General features: G+C 47.8%; 1 protein-coding gene across 3 annotated transcripts; it reads left to right on the top strand.

The window, feature by feature from the left end:
- The first annotated feature begins 200 nt into the window (after positions 1-200).
- Positions 201-21,345, top strand: LOC149310295 (trifunctional enzyme subunit beta, mitochondrial-like). 3 transcript variants are annotated; one of them, XM_089528647.1, is made up of 16 exons: positions 202-278; positions 3,242-3,316; positions 3,638-3,679; positions 4,598-4,694; positions 5,118-5,162; positions 6,829-6,928; positions 13,970-14,057; positions 15,208-15,395; positions 16,379-16,559; positions 17,341-17,462; positions 18,306-18,385; positions 18,473-18,520; positions 19,203-19,290; positions 19,998-20,072; positions 20,384-20,548; positions 20,866-21,345. In XM_089528647.1, exons 2-16 carry the CDS (start codon positions 3,250-3,252, stop codon positions 20,899-20,901), a joined length of 1,422 nt encoding a protein of 473 aa, XP_089384773.1. In that variant the 5' UTR covers positions 202-278; positions 3,242-3,249; the 3' UTR covers positions 20,902-21,345. The 3 variants fall into 3 exon arrangements, with proteins under 3 accessions (XP_089384774.1, XP_089384773.1, XP_089384775.1); XM_089528649.1 differs by lacking the exon at positions 202-278 and adding an exon at positions 611-681; XM_089528648.1 differs by lacking the exon at positions 19,998-20,072 and having other exon boundaries at positions 201-278.
- The last annotated feature ends 230 nt before the right edge of the window (positions 21,346-21,575 follow it).

The raw sequence follows: 21,575 nt of genomic DNA, 5'->3' as shown, positions 1-21,575 counted from the left end.
CCCTCCTCCGCACTGACGCCGCTACCGTCGCCTGTTTCGTCTCTTCTTTTCTCTCCGCCTCCAGAGGACTCCGCTTTAAGACGTCCTCAAGGGGAAGAGGTCAGTTGTGTGTCAGGCGCTACTTAGACAGCTATAAAGTCCGCTCGCGGCTCTGAGAGGGCCTTGGGTCCTTGTTGAGGCGAGGGCGCGCTTGTGGGCGTGGCTGGCTGGCCCTCGGAGCGGGGAGAGAGAGAGAGACTAGAGAAGCGGCGAAGGAGCGGCGAGGAGGCCCGGAAGCGGTAAAGAGGGCCGCGGGGCCCGGATGCTGGCCCAAAGGGGGGCTTGGCCAGAGAGGGCCCAAGGCCCTGCGAAACTACAAATCCCAGGGTTCCGTGGGGGGCCAGCACTTGGGCCTCGAGCCGCGTCATTCCCGCAGCGCAGAGCCCTGGGGCCTGTAGCCTGGCGCTCTCTGGAGAGAGCAGGGTGAAAGGCCTTGCGGAGGGTCCCCTCGGAGGCAGTGCTTGGGCCCTGGGTTTCCCAGGAGGGCTTCCCTGGGGCCGGGGCTGGCCTCGCTTTGAGCCTGTCCTGGGTGGTGTTACAATGATGGCGATGGCGATGGCGATGATGAGAAGAGTTGCCCTCCTCTGGACACAGGGCCCCGGTTCCTCCATGCCCCTTTTGGACTCAGGGTTCTGGTTCCGGGTGAGGAGCAGAAGAGAGCGGCGCTATGGCTTGCCTTGAGCTAGAGGCTGTACTCCTGTTGATGCAGCCTAGAATGGCATTGGCCTCGTTAGCTGCCGCATGGCGCTGTTGACTCCTGTTCAACTTGGGCTCCACTTGGACTCCCAGATCCCTTTGTGGCCTCAAACCGCCTTATTCCCCCCAGCAGAGATGCTCCCTCGCTGCCCTGGCTCCACGCCACACGACCCTGGCATCTGTAGTATTGGGAAGCACCGGGCAGGGTTTGCCACTGCCTTCCTCCGAGGCTGAGAGAGTGTGACACCCCCCAAGTCACCCGGCAGGTTTCCCCAGCTGAACAAAGGGGATTCGAACCCTGGCCTCTATGAGCCTCGATGCCTCCAGATGGCGCAGCGCCGTAAAGCCATAATCATAGGGGCTCCTTTTGCGCCTTGGAAAGGCCAGGTTGGGGCCAGGGCAGGCGCTTGCCGCAGCCCCCGTCTGGAAACTCTGGGGGCTGCTGCAGGCCAGCCCTTCAGGGTCGGTGTTTGCACAGCCCCTATCATCCTGGTGCAAAGGAGGAGGGCATGGAGCTTAGCTTCCTCTGGCCATGACTGCTCTGAGGAGAGTCTTCTGTGGGTTTGGGGGCTGTCTGGCATGTTCGGGAAGAGTTTGTTCCTGACCTTTCGCCAGCATCTGTGGCTGGCCTCTTCAGAGAAGCCTGGCATGGAAGACAGAGCGGTGTATATGTACAGTATATAGGATGTGACCCTGGCTTGGGAGGAGTGATTGACATGTGAATCTGTTTTTGAATGGCAGTGCCTAGACACAAATCCTCCCACCCTGAGGGCTCGCCATTCAGCAACAGGCCAACACAGCCATTGACATGGAAATGGCTTCATCTCAGCTCAGGGCATATTAAAATACAATTAAAAACACATAAATGCAGTTAAAATACAATACTATACAACCATTAAAACACACTCATTAGAGTACGTATACAGTTTAAAAGTCATGAGGGGTATGGGCTGCCTCAGAAGGTGGTGGACTCTCCATTTTTGAAGGTCTTTAAATGAATGTTGGATGGCCATTTCTCTTGGACGCTTCAGTTGTGTATTCCTGCATTGCAGGGGGTTGAACTGGCTAGCCCTTGTGGCCCTTTGTATAAGATTCTATCTAAACCCAAACCCATTAAGTGGTTCTGAAGCGACATAATTATCTGAAGCTGGATCTCAGCTCATGCTTTGTAATCCCACCTGAACTAATCATAAACGTTGGCTCCATAGGAAAACAACTGATGCTCAACATTACAATACCTGGAGAAGACTCTGGGTTTGAACCTAACCAGACAAAGGGCACCATGTACTGTATTTGTGGATTATTTCTCTTGCCTTGATTGCAGTTGGTCCTTCCTCATAGTTTAGGGTGAGATACAGAACAAAGCACATCTACCAATTTTGCAGCACAAGGCATGGCTTGGGAGAGTCAAGACAGGCTCTTTATCTATCTGGCTCTGGATAGTTTGCAGCACTGATGCTCCTGAGTTTCGGGGAAACTTTCAGGCTTTGCCCTACCTGGCTTTGCCAGGGCTTAAATTTGGGGTCTTCTCCGTTCATAGCAGGTATTGTAATGCTGAGGGTCAGTTGCTTTCCAAAGGAGCCAAACTTTATGAGTAGGCCAGGAGGGGTTACAGAGTGTGAGCTGGGATCCAGCTTCAGAAGACTATGTCATTTCAGAGCCTCTTGGAGGGTTTGGGTTCAAAAGGAAGGGACTCAGTGGGGCACAGACAAAGTGGTTCTTCTTTCCCTCTGAAGTGGCTCAGTTGGGCAAAAGACAGTCAAGTACTCTTAGCTCTGGCAAAGATAGGACCATAACCAGTTAAGCGTATGCTTTCTACAGAGGCACTATGGTGAGCTGCCAGGTAACAAATGTTATGCACCTGAAAGGCTCACCAGCAGTTTATAATACTAGCTGTCGCCTGATGGTGCTTGGAGTCAGGGAAGGGCAGAGAAATTGAGGGCCTTTTAGAGGCAAGGGGCAGGACAGTGGGCTTACTAACCCACAGCACTTTTGTTGATCTGTTGCCCTTGAATAAAGCTGGGTTTGTATCCTGGAGTAGGTTCAAGACTTTGTTGTCATGAGTTAAGCACGTGAGTGATGTCCAGTCAAAGCAGAAACAACATTGTGCAGGGGATATTACAACTGGGCAGAGCCTTAAAGTAAAAAATTACAGCACAGCCTTAAAGCAAAATGTTGAAATTGGAGCTAGAACTGTGTTGGTAAGGTTGCGCCGTAGTGTCTTTGTCTTACTGGAGTTATCAGATTAAGAACAGTGATTGTGTCTGTTTTCTTCCACTCAGCTGTGAAAAGCGAATTACAGCATCATTTCTGAGTGGGGTTGGTGCTCTCTGCCCGCTTGGCTCTGCTAAACACTTGGCGGTGGTTTTGGGAGCCAAACGGTGGAGTTATGGCCTTGACCAGATGGGGCTGGACCTGTGACCTGGGCTGGATGCCGACCAGTTACACCGCCAGCAAGTCCTCCAGCCTAGGAGCGTGACTTTCTAATCCTTCTCTCCTATCTCAGGTTTCAAAATGATGTCCATGCTGAGCTGTGCTGTCAAAACCCTTCCTGCTCTCTCGCCATGGGCTGCCAGATTGCGTAAGCGCGGCTTCTTTGTTACACACTGGCATACATCTTAATTTTGTTGTATTTGAATTTGTTGGGTTGTATATTTAATTGTTTTATTGTTAAGTACTTTGGATACAACCCACTGTGGAAAAGCAGCGTATATTACTGAACAGAGCTAAGCTTGCCAGTTGGCTTGAAGCGTAATTCAGTTTCTTAAAACTAACTACATTTGTATGTGTTTGCAGAACCTTGTCGCCTTTGCATTGCTTCTCATGTGACAATTTGTGGCTGAGGAAAAGTTGTTCTTGGTTTTTACACCTGGATGTTTTTCTGTCTTTTCTTGTGTTTCAGTGGTGAGGTTCCTCAGCTGCTCTCCCCGGCTGCATGCAGCAGGTAAAGCGCAAGCATGACTAAAGGAAGTTATGTTACTACGCTGATAGATTGCAGTTGTGTTTGTAATACTACATAAATAAAGATGTGAAATGCCTTTTTTGTTGGAAGGGGATACATTGTTGTAGCTATAAATGCATCATTAGTTGATTTACACACTTGAAGAAATCTGTGGGAACTTCAAAAGTGTCCCAGAAATGTGTCTGAGAGAGAGATTCTGGCGGAGCCGTCTCTTTGTGGGCTGAGGGCGACCCAAGCCAGATAATGGTTGGTTTTCTGGTGACTGTTTTTCAAACTGTTGTTGTCTTCAAGTGATTAAACAGGACAAACTAATCCTTGATGTGTCAGACTAACTTGGAACGAAAGCCCACTGATTTTAAAAACGTATGACTAGGCTTTCTTCTCAGCTTTAAATTAAATCTGGACTATCGTACTTTAAAAAGTAAAAATAAAGCAGCTCTAAACAGAAGATCCTTTTTACATCCAACAATTACAGTTGTCCCTCCATATTCGCTGGGGTTAGGGGAACAAGACCCCCGTGAATATGGAAAACCCACAAATAACAAAAACACTGTTTTTACCTGAGAGGACACCTCTCTAGGAATCTCTAGTTCCTCCAGGGCAACTCTGTGGTCAATGTCCAACAGACACTGACCATAGAATGGCACTGGAGTAGCTACAAATGGTTTTTCAGTGCAACTTTTAGTTAAAGTTGACCACAGAGTTGCACTGGAGGACCTAGACAGTCCTAGAGAGAACATGTTGATGAAATCCGTGAATAATCAAAGCCGCAAAGATGGAGGGATGACTGTAGTTTTAAACTAGGAGAGACTTTGTTTTCTAATAAGAGATTTATTTTAAAGAAGCTAAGTTTTGTTTTTCAGTTGTTGTACAGTAATTTTTCTTGTGCTTTTCCTGCAGCTCAGCCCAAGAGTAAGAAAACCTTAGCTAAAAATGGGGTGAAGAATATTGTGGTGGTGGATGGAGTTCGCATCCCATTTCTGCAGTCGGGAACCTCGTAAGTATTGTGTCCTTGCTTAGCATGACCACTCATATGCCGCCTAGAAACAAAGAATCCTAGGGTTGGAAGAGACCACAAGGACCATACAGTCAAACCCCATTCTGCCATGCAGGAATACATCGCCAAAGCCCTGCCAATGGATGGCCATCCAGCCTCTCCTTAAAATCCTCCAAAGAAGGAGACTCCATCAGTCTCCGAGGCAGGAGCATCTTTCACTGTCAAACAACTCTTGCCCTCAGGAAGTACTTCCTAAGGTTGAGGAGGACTCTTTTTCTAGGAAGCACCTGTGGTTGGCAGAAAGCTATTTGCAAAACCTAGTGTTAATTTATTTTTCCATTCTCTTCAGCTCACAGTGACTAAAACAACCAAAACATTATCAAGGTATTAATATTTGCATATACATTTCTTTCTAATTGTCAGATATTCAGACTTGATGCCACATGACCTGTCCAGAGCAGCACTGAAGTAAGTAGCCAATGAATGGATGTTGGTGGAGTTCACAGCTGAGTGTGGCTTTGTTTAGGCAGAGTGACTGAGGGAGAGTCCAGTGTCCCCTTCTTCTTCCCCCATTTGTGAGTCTGTATCTGCAGAAGCCTTCCTCTCTGTCAAGCTCTGTCTGTCTTTCCTAAACACAACCTTTTTGGGTTGTCTGTTATACGCACAGTCATTGCATGTGATCCCTGTGGCCTCTTCAGTACTTGGCCCAAAATATGGAGGCAATTGCAAAATAAACACAGGCCTCAAACAGATGGCACAAAGGGGCTGCTGTCAGGCTGTGTTGGAGGCATGGCGTTCAGATGACACCTGCCCCAAACACAGTCGGAAGCCGCCCGGGGTGCTGCTGTTTGCCAAAGAACTGGCCCAAAAAGAAGTGGTGTTTTACTGCTTTTTGGTGCCTGGTTCAGGACTGTGGTGGCAGCTCGGATTGAGGCTGGGCGCATGTGGCTTACACAATCCTAAGGCAAACGGTGGCAACACACTCCCAGTGTGAACCTTTTGCACCGTCTGCTTCACCCCAATGTTGGGAAGGACTTCTGTTAAAAAAAAGAAGTAACTATTAACATATGACTGAATACGAAGTAAAGGTGCAGATAGATGCCTCAGGATCATTTGAGCTACTAATTGAAGATGCTCCTTACTTACAGGAAGCCAATGCTGTTGCAACTTTCCTATTTTCTGCCCTACAAGGATGGTGACAGCAGTAGTGAAATTCATGAAAGGCTATTCTAATAGTGCACAATCTTCCCGTAGAAGGGATGTGTTTTCCACCTCACTTTGCATTTGTGTAAAGCTCTCCATATCCATGTATTCTGCATCCACAGATTCAACCATCCATGGCTTGAAAATACTTAAAAATACAAATTCCAAAAGGCAAACTTTTATTTTGTCATTTTAATAATAATAATAATAATAATAATAATAATAATAATAATAATGTTTATTTATATTTCCCGCCTCTCCCTATGGATTGATATAGGGGACACCATTTTACTACCCCACTGTATATAATAAGACTTGAACATCACCACCATGAGTCCCTGTAATGGGAGAAAGGTAGGATATAAGTGAATAAAATCATCATCATCATCCACAGATTTTAGTATCCACAGGGATTCCTAGAACCAAATCCCAACAGATACAGAGGACCTACAGTATCTATGGGTTAAAAACTATGAAATATTGTTCTAGCAATGTTTTCCCAGTTCCAAAATGGCCCCTTTTACTTTCTCAGGAAGAGGATTTTGAACCTCATCTGATATTTGTGAATCCTAGACTTGAACAGAGGTCCAAGGGGCAATCAAACTCCCAGTGTCTTTTCACTAGCTATTTACAACTCTCTCACTGCCAAGGGGGGAAACCTCTTCCAGCTTCCAGTGCCTTTAGGCAGTTTATGCCACCAGATCTCTTGGGATGAAGTAACCAGAACAACTTTCAGATCCCTCCCTGGAGCTTGGCCTGGTGAGGAAAGTGGTGCACTTGTTGTCATGGCATCAGGAAAAGGCTTTTTATTTTCAAAGCTCCTGGATTAACTTTGTCCTTCAGCAATAAACAAACAAACAGCTCTTGTGGAAGTGAGTGCCCAGTGACGCTCCTGCTTTGGCAGTGAAGTTATTTTGTCCTTTTCTATCAGAGGCTTGATGAATCGGACTGATGTGCCAAAGGAGGCTGTAGAGTACATTGTGTTTGGCACTGTGATCCAGGAGGTGAAGACCAGCAATGTTGCCAGAGAGGTATGTGAAGTGTTTGAAAGAAGCCCTGGGCATGGTGTGTCCATGAATGAGAGGGTGAGACTGAGAGAGTGCAAGAGGGGAACTTCTTCAAGCACAGCTTGCATGGTAATATATGGAGAACTAGAGCTGGGTATCTCTTTGTGGTTGCTGGAATGCTGGTTGCATGTTGTGGCATGGTCCATCATGATGAGGCCAGCGCAGACAAGATGAAGTATGATAGCCCTGTTTAAATACTTGAAGGGGTGTCATATTGAGGAGGGAGCGGGCTTGTTTTCTGCTGCTCCAGAGACTAGAACCCGGAACAATGGATGCAAGCTCCAGGAAAAGAGATTCCAGCTCAACATTAGGAGGAACTTCCTAACAGTAAGGGCTCTTCAACAATGGAACACACTCTTTCCTCGGAGTGTAGTGGAGTCTCCCTCCTTGGAGGTCTTTAAACAGAGGCTGGATGGCCATCTGTCAATAGGGATGCTTTGATTTAGATTTCCTGCATGGCAGAATGGGGTTGGACTGGATGGCCCTTGCAGTCACTTCCAACTCTGATTCTATGAAATGAAGGAGCCCTTGTGCCAAGCTGTGATACTGCAGAAATGCAGGCAGTTCTGGTGGCACACGAGTGCTGAGGGTAGGGGAAGTGTATAAAGGCCTTGCCCATCAGATTGCAACAGAAAGTAAGGAGAGGCAGCCTTAAGCACATCCTCTGGGCTGGGAAGATGAGTACGGTTGGCCTTCTATTTTCGCGTGGGATCCATTCTGGACACATGCGCACCCAAAAACAGAGACTTGCATGTATTCAAGCCCCATAGGGCTTGAATGGGGCTTGTGCCAATGGGGGCACACCCCATTAAAAATAACAGAGGTCGCCCCTTCGTGAGTATCTAAGTCCGCGGACCTCAAGTCCGCAAGAAACAAGGGGCAACTGTACAGTACTTGGTTTACATACGCTGAATACCAAAGCCCAGGCAGCACTCTTGATTAGGAAGAGCATAAAGGTGCAGGAATTGGTCCACCAACAGCCCTCCTTGGGCATACAGACCATAGAGGTGACCAGGAGAAAATCTCTCAAGGCCAAATTTCTATTTGTCAAGTCTTTTAGGGTCCAGTTTTTTCCAGAAAAAACACCCACATCCAAAGTGTCTATCAACATGTTTGTTCTCTCCTGGATTGAAGGAGAGCCCCATCCATGAACTTTGAACAAGTCAACTGGGTTCTGCTCCAGGTTTATGGGAACATTTGCTGGTGACAACATACACTGAGTGGTGGAACTTGTCAGTGTCCACTGACACAGGGTAAAGGTTCTCACAATCCTTTTCTTTGCCTCTCTCTGGCCAAGAAAATGTGTGTGGATTTCCATCAGCAAAGCCCCTGGGGCTGCGCATATATATATATATATATATATATATATATATATATGCACGCTACTGCAATTGTTAAGACACTGCACTAATATGCTTCAGGCTTCTTGCCTTCCTTGCAGGTTGAGCAAGCCTGTGCTTACTGGTAGCTCCCAGCTCCTGTCCTGAACTTTGGCCCAGCTGGCAGTGTGTCAGCGGAGGTGTGTCGCTCTGTGGCTTACAGTGTGTATCCAGGGATCTGTTATTCAGGCCGTTCCTGCTGTGTCACTCAGAGGCCGTTTCCAGGGGCCAGACTGTCCAGTCCATCTGTCCAGCACACTATGCGCCCTCTGCTTAGCAACAGTGCTCTAAGCTTGCAAGGAGAGCTTGGTTTTCCCCAGCAGCCAAGGGTTGAGCATGGGGGCCTTCAGCAGGCAATGCCAAAGCTGCGTCATATTTTCCATTCAGTGGTCACTGTCAGCCACTTGTGTAACTCTTTTTTTCCAAAGAGAGATCGGCATCCATGAAGCCCTCGGTCCAGATATTTCCCAGCATGTGTTGAAGTTCCCTGTTTGGGCTCTCTTTAAATACATTTTAGATTGTAAGGCTGAGGGCAGGGAAATGTCTAATTAACCATCTGTAAGCTCCTCTGAGAGCTTTTGAGACAGAATGAATGAATAGATAATTTGGGAGGGGGGATTATAGTTAAAATTATTTCCCCCTCAGATGGATAGTAAATAACTGCTGTAAAAATAAAGGGGTTGTGTAGCTCTTTTGAGACTAAGAAGACAAAGAAGTGGGTGGCATGAGCTTTTACAGACTTAGGTCACAGAGGTTTATGCTACCAACTTCTTTCTTTCTCTTAGTTGGTCTCAAAGGTGCTACAAGATCCCTTTGCATGCTGATCCAGACTGACAGGGTCATGGCTTTGAATCCTGTAAAAAAGGTTAGGCCACGGCTGAGATGCCGCAGCTGCCAAGCGCTACGGGGTCCTGCGATGAGTAACTGGGGAGGTGACTGAGGAGTGGGGACAGCTTCCCCTACCCACTGGAGGCGAGTGGAGTGAGACGGTCATTCCCCTTCTCTTCACTTTTAGAGAACTGCAGCTGGGAAGAGAAGCCGTTCCCATTGCTTGGCTGCCCACCTCCTCCCCCCCCCCCCCCCCGTTGTTTCAGTGGCTGTGACAGTGCGCCCATGGGGTTTGTCAGCTACTGGAGGGGAGTTTTCGACAGAGCAGAAGGGGCTAGAAAGTAGCAACCCCAATTCAAAGAAGGCATGCTTTGAGCTCCATGTGTATTTGTCATTAGCAGCATCCCAAATCCTGTGTTACCGAGGATGTTTGGTGAAGGAGCGCATCCTAGCCCCACTGGTCTTGCTGGAAGGAGATGGCTTTCCTCTTGAGGGTGGTTTTTCCCTTGTGGTCAACATTGCAGCAACTCTGGAGGTTGCTCTTCTGCTGTTCAAAATACTTATTGCCTTTCACCCGCGTGGATGCCTCTGACTCTGAGGCTAAAAGCTGCATTCTTCTCAGAAGAGAGTAATAATAATAATAATAATAATTTATTTATAGCCCGCCCAATCACGAAGAATCCGGGCGGGTTACAACAATAAAATACATCAATTACAATAGAGTTAAAAATCAAACCCTAGACCTACGCGCCCCCCCCCCATTCCCAGTACTAAAACAGAATTAAACAATAATAGTATAAAAACATTAAAAGCATTTTAAAAAAGGCAGAAACATAGGCGGGGAAGAATAGGCAGATGAGGGGACAAATATCTCTATATCTGGGGAGGGTAACTAAGTTGGAAAGGCTGTCAGAAGAGATCCGTCTTGAGTGCTTTCTTAAAAGCTGTCAGAGTGGGAATGTGACGGATCTCCTCTGGCCGGTCGTTCCATAGTTTAGGAGCAGTAGTAGAGAAGGCCCTCTGGGAAACTGATGTTAACCTAGATTTTTTTGGCTGTAGTAGATTTCTTCCAGAGGACCTTAGTGTGCGGGACGATGGACAATAGGGAAGAAGGCGTTCCCTCAAGTACTCTGGGCCCAAGCCATGTAGGGCTTTAAAGGTAATCACCAACACCTTGTACTTTGCCCGGAAACTAATAGGCAGCCAGTGCAGGGACTTCAAGACCGGTGTTATATGGTCATTCCTAGAAGTTCCCGTGATCAATCTGGCTGCCATATTTTGTACCAGCTGAAGTTTCCGAACTTGGCAGAAGGGTACCCCCAAGCAGAGCGCATTACAGAAGTCCAATCGAGAGGTTACCAGTACATGTACTACTGTTTCCACGTCCCTCGGATCCAGGAAGGGGCGCAGTTGGCATATCAGACGAAGCTGATAGCAGGCACTCCTGACTGTCACATCCACCTGAGCTGTCAGTTGGAGTGACGAGTCAAGGAGCACCCCCAAACTGCGAACAGAATCCTTCAGGGGAAGTGTGACCCCATCCAGAACTGGCTGACACAACTCCATTCCTGGATTCGAGGTTCCTATAGCGAGTACCTCCGTCTTACCTGGATTCAGCTTGAGTCAGTTTTCCCTCATCTAGTCCATTACCACCCCAAGACAGGCATTCAGAGGAGAGATGCTATCCTTTGTCACTGCTTCAGTCTGAGACATAGAGAAATATATTTGGGTGTCATCAGCGTACTGATAACACTCCGCTCCATGTCTCCGGATGATCTCACCCAGCGGCTTCATGTAAATATTGAACAGCATTGGGGACAGAATCGCTCCTTGAGGGACGCCCGATTTGAGCTCCCTCTTGGACGAACAACTGTCCCCAAGCGACACCATCTGGAACCTCCCCGAGAGGTAGGACCGGAACCACTGCAGTGCAGTGCCTCCAATACCCAACTCTCTCAGGCGTTCCAGAAGGATACCGTGGTCAATGGTATCGAAGGCTGCTGAGAGGTCCAACAGCACCAGCAGGGTCACACTTCCCCTGTCGATGCCCAGACGGAGATCATCGACTAAGGCGACCATGGCAGTCTCAACTCCGTATCCCGGCCTGAATCCGGTTTGAAATGGATCCAGAAAATCCGTTTCCTCCAAGACTGCTTGTAGTTGATTGGCAACTACTCTCTCGATCACCTTGCTCAAAAATGGTAGTAGTGAGACTGGTCTGTAGTTATTTCTGTCCAGGGAGGGCTTTTTTAAAGTGGTCTAACTACTGCCTCCTTGAGGCAGGGAGCCCTCCCTGAGGGATGCATTAATTATGTTTTTCAGCATCACCATGATTTTTTCTCCCCCCCGGATGGCCAGCCAGGATGGGCAAGTCGTCTTTTTCAAACTACTAAGAAGCTTGTCCACATCCTCAGTACTTTATCTCCAAAATGATCATTAAAAGCGTCACAGCAGGCTTCAGAAGAATCTAATAAAGGGTTCTGGGTAGGAGGTAGTTGGGTTAGGTTCCTCACTACCCTGAACAGCTCAGCTGGATGAGATTTTGCAGATGCAATAGATGCAGAATTGAAGGACTTCTTAGCTGCATCTATCGCCACTTGATAGGACCTAAGAAAGGTCAAATGAAGTGTCTTATCGGATATGAGTTGAGATCTCTGCCACTGGCACTCTAGTCGTTGTCCAGCCCGCTTCATTTGTTCCGTATACCAAAGGTTACGATTTTGAGCGGGTTGGAAAGGACGCTTGAGAGCGATCATGTCAATCACTCTGGTAAAGTTGTTATTCCACATATTAACCAGAGTTTCGACAGAATCGCCAGCACTGCCAACCATAAGACCCTCTAGGGCTTCTTGGAACCTGACGGGTTCCATCAGCCTTCGAGGGTGGACCATTCTAATCGGTCCTCCACCCCCAGAGAGAGGGATAGTGGCCTTCAGTCCAACCTTAGCCAGGAAATGATCCGTCCATGACAAGGCAGAGATACTAATTATCTCCGCCCACGGATGTGTCTGTTCCGTGCAGAAGACCACATTGAGGGCATGACCTGTGCAATGTGTAGGCTCAGAGACTATCTGGGAGAGGCCTATGTTTGTCATGGATTATTATTATTATTATTATTATTATTATTATTATTAAGCTTTATTTATATAGCGCTGTAAATTTACACAGCACTGTACATACAATCTTTTAATTAGACGGTTCCCTGCCCTCAGGCTTACAATCTAAGAAGACATGACACAAAAGGGGAAGGGACTCTCTCCCTCAGAAGCCAGGATGGAGCCAGATGCCTTCTAGGAAGGGCTCAGTTCCTTTGGGGAGGCCTGGTGGGATTGGCCTACCTCCTCTCTCCCTCAGAAGCCAGGAGAGCATGAACTCCCGAGCTGCGCCAGTAAGGTTGGTCAACCCAGTCTCGAGGGGGATGTTGAGGTCACCCAGGACTAGCAGCCTAGGCGACTCTGACACCAGCTCTGAGACTAGTTGCGTCAGCTCGGCTAGGGAGTCTCTTAGGTTACCGGGTGGACGATAAACCAACAGAATCCCCAGACTCTCCCTGGTCTTCAAGCTAAGGTAAATGCACTCGATGTGGTCTAATGCACAGATAGGTATCCTGATTAAGGTAAGGTTGTTTCTATGGACCGTGGCCACCCCCCTCCCCGCCCGCTTCCCCTCACCTGCTCATTGATGGAGTAGCCGGCCGGAAGGGCCTGAGCCCAGGTTACAGAGCTGTCTGCTCCAAGCCAGGTCTCCGTGATACAAGCCAGGTCAACATTGTGGTCTGTCAGTAAGTCGTAGATGATTTGGGACTTATTCTTCACTGACCTGGCATTACATAAGAGCAGAGAGAGGTTCGGCAGCTGGTTAGGCAGGCTCTCCAGATCTTTTGGGGTAGCAGGGCGAGTGGAAGGTGGAATAGGTATCACACATCTATCACGCTTTCCTCTGTAACGGCCTCTTGCCCTGCTAACGCCATATCTTCCATTGCCCCACACTACTTGAATAACTGCTCCTTTAACATCAGTATCAACCCCCTCCCCAGAGAGATCAGCCAATGGACAGATGTTACACATTGTCTCGAATCCCTCCAATGACAAGTCTATGTTCCCCAAAACAGCCTAGAATCAGTCTGCCTCACAATCAGGCCTGGAGCAGCTGCTGGTGGTGAGGTGCCAGCGATTCAGGCTCCTTCAGGGTCAGCAGATGTTGGGAGGGGTGGAGACTTAAGTCCTCCCACAAAGCCATGCCCCCTGCCTTGCCTTGCCTTGCCTTGCCTTGCCTTGCCTTGCCTCGGCTGTGAAGCCTCAGGTGGAAATGCTGGCGTTCAGGCTGCAGCAGGCGTCCCTTCAGGCTCCCACAGTAGGGCTTACCATGGGAAATGGCTGCACAGATAGAGCTGTCTGGACCCTCTCTGGCTGAGAGAAGTGTGGCAGCTTGCTGGAGAGGGAATCTCTGCCTGCTGGGTGTTAGACTTTCTTTATCTAGGATGCTAAGCTGGCAGCATCCTGGCTCTCAGAAGAAGAGCAGAGAGGGCTGCAGTTGGATGAATGGCCCCAGGTAAAATACAGGTTGATCTGACAGCCACAAGTCTGCTCTTAACGGGTGCAAAGCAGTAGCAGCTGGGCATTTTTATTTTTATTTTTTGGCCTTAGTACCTGACAGTTTAAAAAGGGTCTCCGAACACATTTTCGGTCTTTCAGCCCAACCAGCTTTGGGAAAACAATGAAAGCATGCATCATAAATCACTTTGCATCTCCAGAAACCTTATGAAAATGAGCTCTGTTGGCTTTCTCTTTTTATGTAGGCTGCCCTGGGAGCCGGCTTCTCTGACAAAACTCCAGCCCACACAGTCACCATGGCTTGCATCTCTTCAAACCAGGCCATGACAACGGGTATGGCTTTGACTAATAGGGAGCCAGGGAGGGCTTGGCTGTGAGCGGGGTCTGACAAGCTTTTCTCTTGTTTGCTGAATGCAGAACACCAGAATGCAGGGTGTTGCCTTGCATCCTCAAAAGTGGTGGATGACTACCATCCCACCCCCATAAAGAGTTCCCACTTAAAGACAGATGCAAAGCAAGCAGGCTTCTGGGTAGCTTTCAGACCAAAGCCTGAAATGATGTAGCGCTCTGAGAGGCCTTGTCAGTAGTCGGTGCCAGCTCATAGGCCATGATTTGTAATTGTCAGCTGTTCTAGAAAGGGTTTCTGCCACTTCACTCCAGAAAACAAGAGAAGGGGGCAGGGGGCAAAGGGATCAATGCAGCTGAAGGGGGAGGGGGCAGAGTTGGAGAGTGAAGATACAGATGTGCAGCCAGTTCAAAGGGGAACGTTGGAAGGACAAGACGTTGGTAACACAGCAAACCTTGAGCTAGGGTGTAAAATGGATTTGAGATAAGGATTTAATGCAGAGGTGGGAAGCATGGGACCATATCAAAACCTCAGTTTAAAAATTTTATCTTGCAGAAATTGGGTTTTGCATTCCAATTCCTTTTAGGGCCCAAGCTTCAAAACACAAACAAATGGAAGGAAGGAAGGTAGGCAGGCAGCTGATGATGGGAGGAGCGCACAGAAGAAGGGAACAGAAAAGACATGAAAGGAGGGGAGAGCTAAAGAGGGAGAGAGAAACCAGTTTTCAGAAATGGGGATACGTGGCTCATGCAAGATTGAAAGGGTTCCAGAAGGACCCTGTGATCATTCTGAGTGCACCCCTCCCTTTGGCTGAATGCAAGAGTTGGGGAAGTGGGCTGCAGACATGCCCTGGGAGGGAATTCAGGGCTTCCTGTGTGGCTGCTCTTTCTTGCTTTTAGCACTGAGATTTCACTGTATGAAGCTGTTAGCCTTCTGCCTGCAAAGTTCTGCCAAGAGGTCTGTGAGGTGGGCTGGGGTGGTGGGCAGCTCAGAGATGGGCCCATTTTGGTGGTGAGCATATAAGGATAATAATAGGCTGTGGAAGAGAGCTGCAAGAAGGTCCAACCTTCACACATTGGAGAAGGAGCTATGTTGCTCTTCTGGGAAAGAAGTTATGCCTCCTTCTCACTATTGCAGGGATTGGTCTCATTGCATCTGGCCAGATGGATGCAGTTATCGCTGGCGGTGTGGAACTGATGTCAGACGTCCCCATCAGGCACAGCCGGAAGATGCGGAAGATGATGCTGGGGCTCCCAAAGGCCAAGACCCTGGCTCAGAGGCTCTCCCTGATCGCCAAGATCCGTCCAGATTACTTTGCACCAGAGGTAAAAAGGAAAGAAGCACCACATGCCAGCACTCTGCCCCATTTCTTTGTGCACCTGTATGTTTAGCAGTGACCATCATACATTGTGCTACAGTAGTATCTAGTGTATAGTTAGTAACTGTTTGCCTTCTAGTTGTTTTGGACTCATGGGGGATGCAGAAGTGAATCTGTTGTGGAGTTTTGGGTTTTTTTTACAAGGTATGTTGGGGGGGTTGCCTTTGCCGTCCTCTGAGGCTGAGATAGTGTAGCTTCACATGGCCACCCAGTGTGTTTCCTGGCTAAGTAGGGATTGGATAATGCAAGTGGAGTGTAACTGCAGGTGGGAATTAAGGCTGTCCTGGGCTGGTTGCGAGCTACAGGCACTAGCCCTCAATCCAGCTGCAGTGAGCGATGCAGAACCTCAGGTGTTTGGGAGACTGACGTCTTCACGCTGACTCATGGGATGCAAGGGAAGTAGAGGCCAATGGGCTGATGCAGAAAAGATGTTGCTGAAGGAAGAGCAGGCTCCAGAGGAGGGAGGCTGGCCAGGTGTAGGTGGAGAAATGGAAGGAAGGAAGGAAGGTAGGCAGGCAGCTGATGATGGGAGGAGCGCACAGAAGAAGGGAACAGAAAAGACATGAAAGGAGGGGAGAGCTAAAGAGGGAGAGAGAAAGACTTTTCAAAGCCTTTTTTTCTGGAAAAAAATTAAAAATTGGATTATGGAATATTTTCTAGAATATTTAAGACAAGGTATTTATTTCCCCAATTCATTTCTAAAAACTGAATAAGGAGAAAATATTTATTTAAGACTATGTACACGATCAGGTCTTTAAAATCCCTGCTCTTAGTTTCCTTAGTTTGTTTATTATTGTTATTGTTAGCGTTATTATTGTTATTTAAGAAGTGGAGACAAAATCATTTACTAATCTTTACATCTGCTTTGACTTAGTCCACAATAGAACAGATCTTCACTGCATCCCTTCTGTCTCTCTCTCTCTCTCCCAGCTTCCAGCAGTGGCTGAATTCTCCACCAGCGAGACCATGGGCCATTCGGCAGACCGGCTGGCAGCTGCCTTTGCCATCTCGCGTTTGGAGCAAGATGAGTATGCTGTCCGGTCCCACAGCCTGGCCAAGAAAGCCCAGGACGAGGGCCTCCTCGCAGACTTGATCTCCTTCAAGGTGCCAGGTAAAGCAGAGGAACCCACAGAAGGGTCATAGGGTTCCCTGCCAGCACCATGTGCGAGGACATTTCTGCCTGAATGGCACTCAGTGAAGCCGTCAACTACATTAAAGAGTGGAAGTCCAGGGAGGAATCTTTAAATATACCCACCAAAAGTGAATATACAAACCTGAAACCTTTATTTTTTTAGTTCTGAGATGGGCAACTGAAAGCCTCAAATGTTGGTGAAGTTCTCATAGTCCCCAATATTTAGCTGATGGAGGTTACAGTCCAGCAACATCTGGGGAGCCTTGGTTGCTTCAAAGATGTTGTAGAGCAGCTATACCAGGGTTAAGGCAGTTGCTTTCATCACACTTGAATTAATCTACTTCTGAGCTGTCCTGAATTCAGTGATACATGTTATAAGCCCCCTTGATGCCCTGAAAGGCCCTTTACAAACAGGGCTGAAGAAGATGTGTGGCCTCCCTGGTGCTGGGAGACTGCAGCCCCTTTCATCCCTTCACTGTTGGCTAGGCTGCTTGGGGCTGATGGGAGTCGCAGCAACATTTGGCTGCCCATGCAGTTGGTGTCTGCCATTTGCCAAACCGATCTGATGGAGTCTCAGGCTGCCACAGACCAAACTACAGAGACCCAAGAAAGAGGCAGGGCAGGCAAAAGCATCCAAAGGATGGGGGGATAAATTGGAGAGGAGGCTGTAGGGAATGGGAGAGAGTGGGCAGCCCAATGGTGACCAGGAGGAGTAAAGTCATGGCCATGCTTAAGGTGCAGACTTCCTCACTTCTTGCAGGTAGAGACACTGTTGTGAAGGACAACGGAGTCCGTCCATCTTCACTGGAGCAGATGGGTAAACTGAAGGCTGCTTTTATCAAACCTTACGGGACTGTCACAGCTGCCAATTCTTCTTTCCTGGTAATGTACATTTTATTCCTTCTGCACAAGTAAATGTTGTAGCTATTCAACTGCCCCAGAGTCATCCTCCCTCTGGAACGAGACTAGACTAGAGTCCTGTGGTCCAAGATTTTGCTGATCAATTTCAGTCAGAATATGACTTTTGAAAGATGTTTTCATTTGCTTCACATAGAACGGAACACAAAGTGCTGTATCATGTGGCATGATGAACCCTAAGAACATAACGGACTAAATGGATCTTCTTTGCTGGAATATCTTTGGTCTTTTGCTTCCAGAAAGCAGCAAATGCAATCCAGTTCTCGACACTTGGATTTTATGTGCACTCTCTTTTAATCTGTGTGTGGCTCACTTTGTCAGATGTATGAAGTGTTGGCTCACTTGGTAGAGAATGTAGATAAGGTTGCACACAAACACACGGGTGGCAGATGTGGGAAGTTGAAATGCCAGTTGTGCAGGCATGGATCATTGTCTTAGCAAAGGTCATTGACAAACAGTCATTGGCTGGTAGTATTGATTTCTCTGAATATACCAGCCACAGTTGCTGGCAAAGTGTCAGGAAGAAACTCTTCTAGAACATGGCTTCATAGCCCGAAAACCCCACGAAAAACTATGGATGACAGCCATGAAAGCCTTTAACTTCATAGTTTTCCTATAGCTTGCATCCATTATGCGGTTGTGAGAGGCCCCTCTCCATTCAGGTCCTTGGATGTACATCAAGTAGTAGTTCACTGTAGCATCCGCTCCCCACTTCCATGAAAGCGTGTCCATCTATCTTTGGAGAGGGAGGGGTGGCGATGCTAGCCCCCTTCACCTCCTTTGCCTGATGGAGTTTGCCTTTTTCAGACTGATGGCGCATCTGCAGTCCTCCTGATGTCCGAAGAGAAGGCTTTGGCAATGGGATACAAACCAAAGGCCTACCTCAGGTGAGCAGAAAGCAGCTTCTGCTCTGTGAAAGTGTTGTGTGCCTTGCCCCATTCCCCTTTGGCTGACGTTTCTCTTCTCTTGTTCAGGGATTTTGTCTATGTCTCTCAAGACCCTAAGGACCAGCTCCTTCTCGGGTAAGTGAGCACCTAGGAAGCTGCCTCTCATCTGAATCAGACCCTTGCAGGAGACCAGTCCGACTCAGTACTATCTTCTCCAACTGGCAGCAGCAGCAGCTACAGCTCAGGGCTTCAGGCAGGATTCCTTCCTAGCCTTACATACAGGTCTCCCATCCAGGGACTAGCCAGACTCATCCCTGTTTCACTTCAAGAATCAGAAGAGGGGTTGGATGTGTGGTTCAAGTTGATATAGTGGTATAAATGGGGTGGGTTTGTTGACAGTGATCCCAAATGGCAGGGCCTGTCAGCTAGCAGGCTTTGGGGCTCTGGCAGTGGCTTGGGATGACTAGCCCTTCCCAGGCCTGGTCTGATCAGGGTCATGGCTAAAGAACTAGCCTTAGTCATTGTGTAGCTTCACTGGGCTGAGGTTGCTTCCCAGGCAGGGAAAGGAGGTGTGCAGTGAAGCCACCTCTGCTCAGATAGAAGAAGACAGACATCTTTTGTAGCTGTAGGAGACATTCAGGTGAGAGGGGGGTGAGCCACAGATCCAGGTGAATCAGAGCAAGAAAGCCCTTCCTCTTGATGGTGGTGGATGCAGGCAGTTTCTTTTGCATGGGCCTTCCCTTGCTAAAATGAATCAACTTTCAAGTAGTATTCTTTGCAGAGTCTGAATGCCCCTCTTGGCTTCTTTCCCTCTCAGGCCAACCTATGCAACGCCCAAAGTTCTGGAGCGGGCAGGCCTTACCATGGCCGACATCGACGTGTTTGAGTTTCATGAAGCATTTGCAGTAAGTACTTCTGAAGACGCGCACATAAGAGAATAATAATAATTATTATTATTACTATTATTATTATTATTTATATCCCACCACTACAAAATGCAATCGAGGCGGCTTACAAGATTAAAATATACAGAGCAAACCCTCTGGTTTCATGCACCATTACCGAAATAAAGATATTCCGAATAACTCCAAAATCCAAAACACTTCTTGTTCCAAGCATTTCAGATAAAGGAGACTCAACCTGTATTCAGTTATAGTTCACCCCATAGAACCTAGAAAGAGGAACAACAGCATCTCCTTCCTGTTCTCTAGGCAAATGGGCAAAATCCATATTCTGCCTGCGAATGTATACTGTACGAAAATGTTAAATGTTTGCACGGGCCCCTTCTAGTCCAGTGACCCTGGCAGACTCTGTCAAGGACCCCCGGCTTGATGCTCAGGGTTGTGGCATTTCTTGTGTAGGTTTTCTCTTAACCTTTCTGCAGAATCTGCACCCTTAGCTAGAACTAGCAAGTGCCTCTCAGTCTTCTTCCCCATCTTTTTCACCTAATGGCCTCTTGCCACTTTAATTCATGGATTTAATAATGGGGAGAGCGAAATGTAGTGTCCCTTGGGAGCCTGTCTCTTTATTAGCTAGTTGCATCCGTTATCATGCCCTTTCACTTCGCAGTTGCTTCTATAGGTTCATTTTCTCTCTTCCTTGTCCCTCTTAGGGGCAAATTTTGGCAAATATGAAGGCAATGGATTCAGATTGGTTTGCTCAGAACTACATGGGCAGGAAGTCTAAGGTAAGGTTATAGTAAATCTTGCTTGCTCTACCTTCTACCTCTGATGTAAATCACAAATGCTCTGGTGCAGACATTGGCCCCTGTTTTTCGTCCTGTCCCCAGTGCATAGTGCTTGCTAGTCATGGGGAACTTCAAGCAATCTTTATAGTCCAGAATCCACTAACCTTGGAAGTGTCTTCTCAATGGATGTGGTTTTCACAGAGTCTTTTCTTCTGACTTGCTCCTTCCCATATTTGCAGGCGGAGGAATTGAGTAACTTCTTCAAATCAGGGGCCATACTTAACACTTTCTCCCCATCCACCCATTTGCAGGTTGGAGCTCCCCCTCTGGAGAAATTTAACAACTGGGGTGGGTCCCTGTCTCTGGGACACCCCTTTGGAGCCACTGGCTGCCGCCTGGTTATGACTGCAGCTCACAGGCTGAAGAAGGAAGGAGGACAGTACGGCCTAGTGGCAGCATGTGCTGCTGGAGGACAGGTAAGGATACCCATAGTCTCTCAGGCAGCTGCTGTGTCCTCCACGTGAAAGGCTCTCCCTCTTTGGACTTAGATTTTTCAGACTTCAGCTCCCAGTTTCTCTTAGCCAGCTTTGCTGTGACTCTGGGAGTTAAAAGTCCAAAGTCCAGAGTTTAAGAAACAATGCTTTGTAGTACAGCTGGAAGAGAATTTACTTGTCAGACCCCTTAAAATCCCCTTTTTGCTGTCCAAGACAGGCTCTGGAAGGGAAAGGAGAAGGCCTCCTTCTTTCCTTAACAAAGCCATGCCTGATCCTCTTCTCTGTCTTTCTCTTTCCAGGGCCATGCGATGCTTGTGGAGCTTTACCCGCAGTAAAGGCACAGCCAAGACCTGCTCCTACTTGAGCCCACCTTTACCCTCCCAAAGCACTAACCCAAAATTCATCCCCATTCCTCCCTCAGAAGACTCCCAAGTGGCCTTTGTAAATATTTTCCAGTCGCCTGAAGAAGTTGAACAGTTAGTGGATGGACTACGTTCAGTATTTAAGTCAGTAATTGGGTTTCTGCGGTTTATCCATCAAATGAATGGCAAGCCCTTTTTGCACATGGAAGCAGCGTGAGGATTTGGAGGACTCCCATTATTAAAGGAAACGGCTGTGTGGGTGAGTGGTTTGGTTTTTAAAGCGAAGCTGGTTGTATTCAGGGTGTGCCTTTTTCCAAAAAATACACTTTTTAAACAAGGGGTGGCCAGTGCAAAGGAAGTGTATTGAAAGCAATGTCTGTCAGCACACCTTGGCCTTAATAAATCAGAGCAACATTGCGAGAGGTGTGTGTGTGTTTTGTTCTCAATGGGAGCTTGTCCCTGCTGATCCACACTTGTATGTCAGTGGCCAGAAGGTGTCAGGTTTGGCCTCATTCATTAAACCCCAAGTGTGGCCATTCACACGGTCATCTGGGCAGCCATGGTCCTGTTTCAGAGTTCTCAGATGCTTTGATAGTCATGCATGTATAACACTCTGCAAAGATGTATTGCCCCTTGACACATCTGTC

The sequence above is a fragment of the Sceloporus occidentalis genome, unplaced genomic scaffold, assembly GCF_023333645.1.
Source record: "Sceloporus occidentalis isolate IW3139 unplaced genomic scaffold, rSceOcc1.0.p SCAF_6, whole genome shotgun sequence".
Classification (NCBI taxonomy): Eukaryota; Metazoa; Chordata; class Lepidosauria; order Squamata; family Phrynosomatidae; genus Sceloporus; species Sceloporus occidentalis.
Note: the sequence above shows the minus strand (reverse complement) of the source record. Positions and strands in the feature narration are given on the sequence as shown.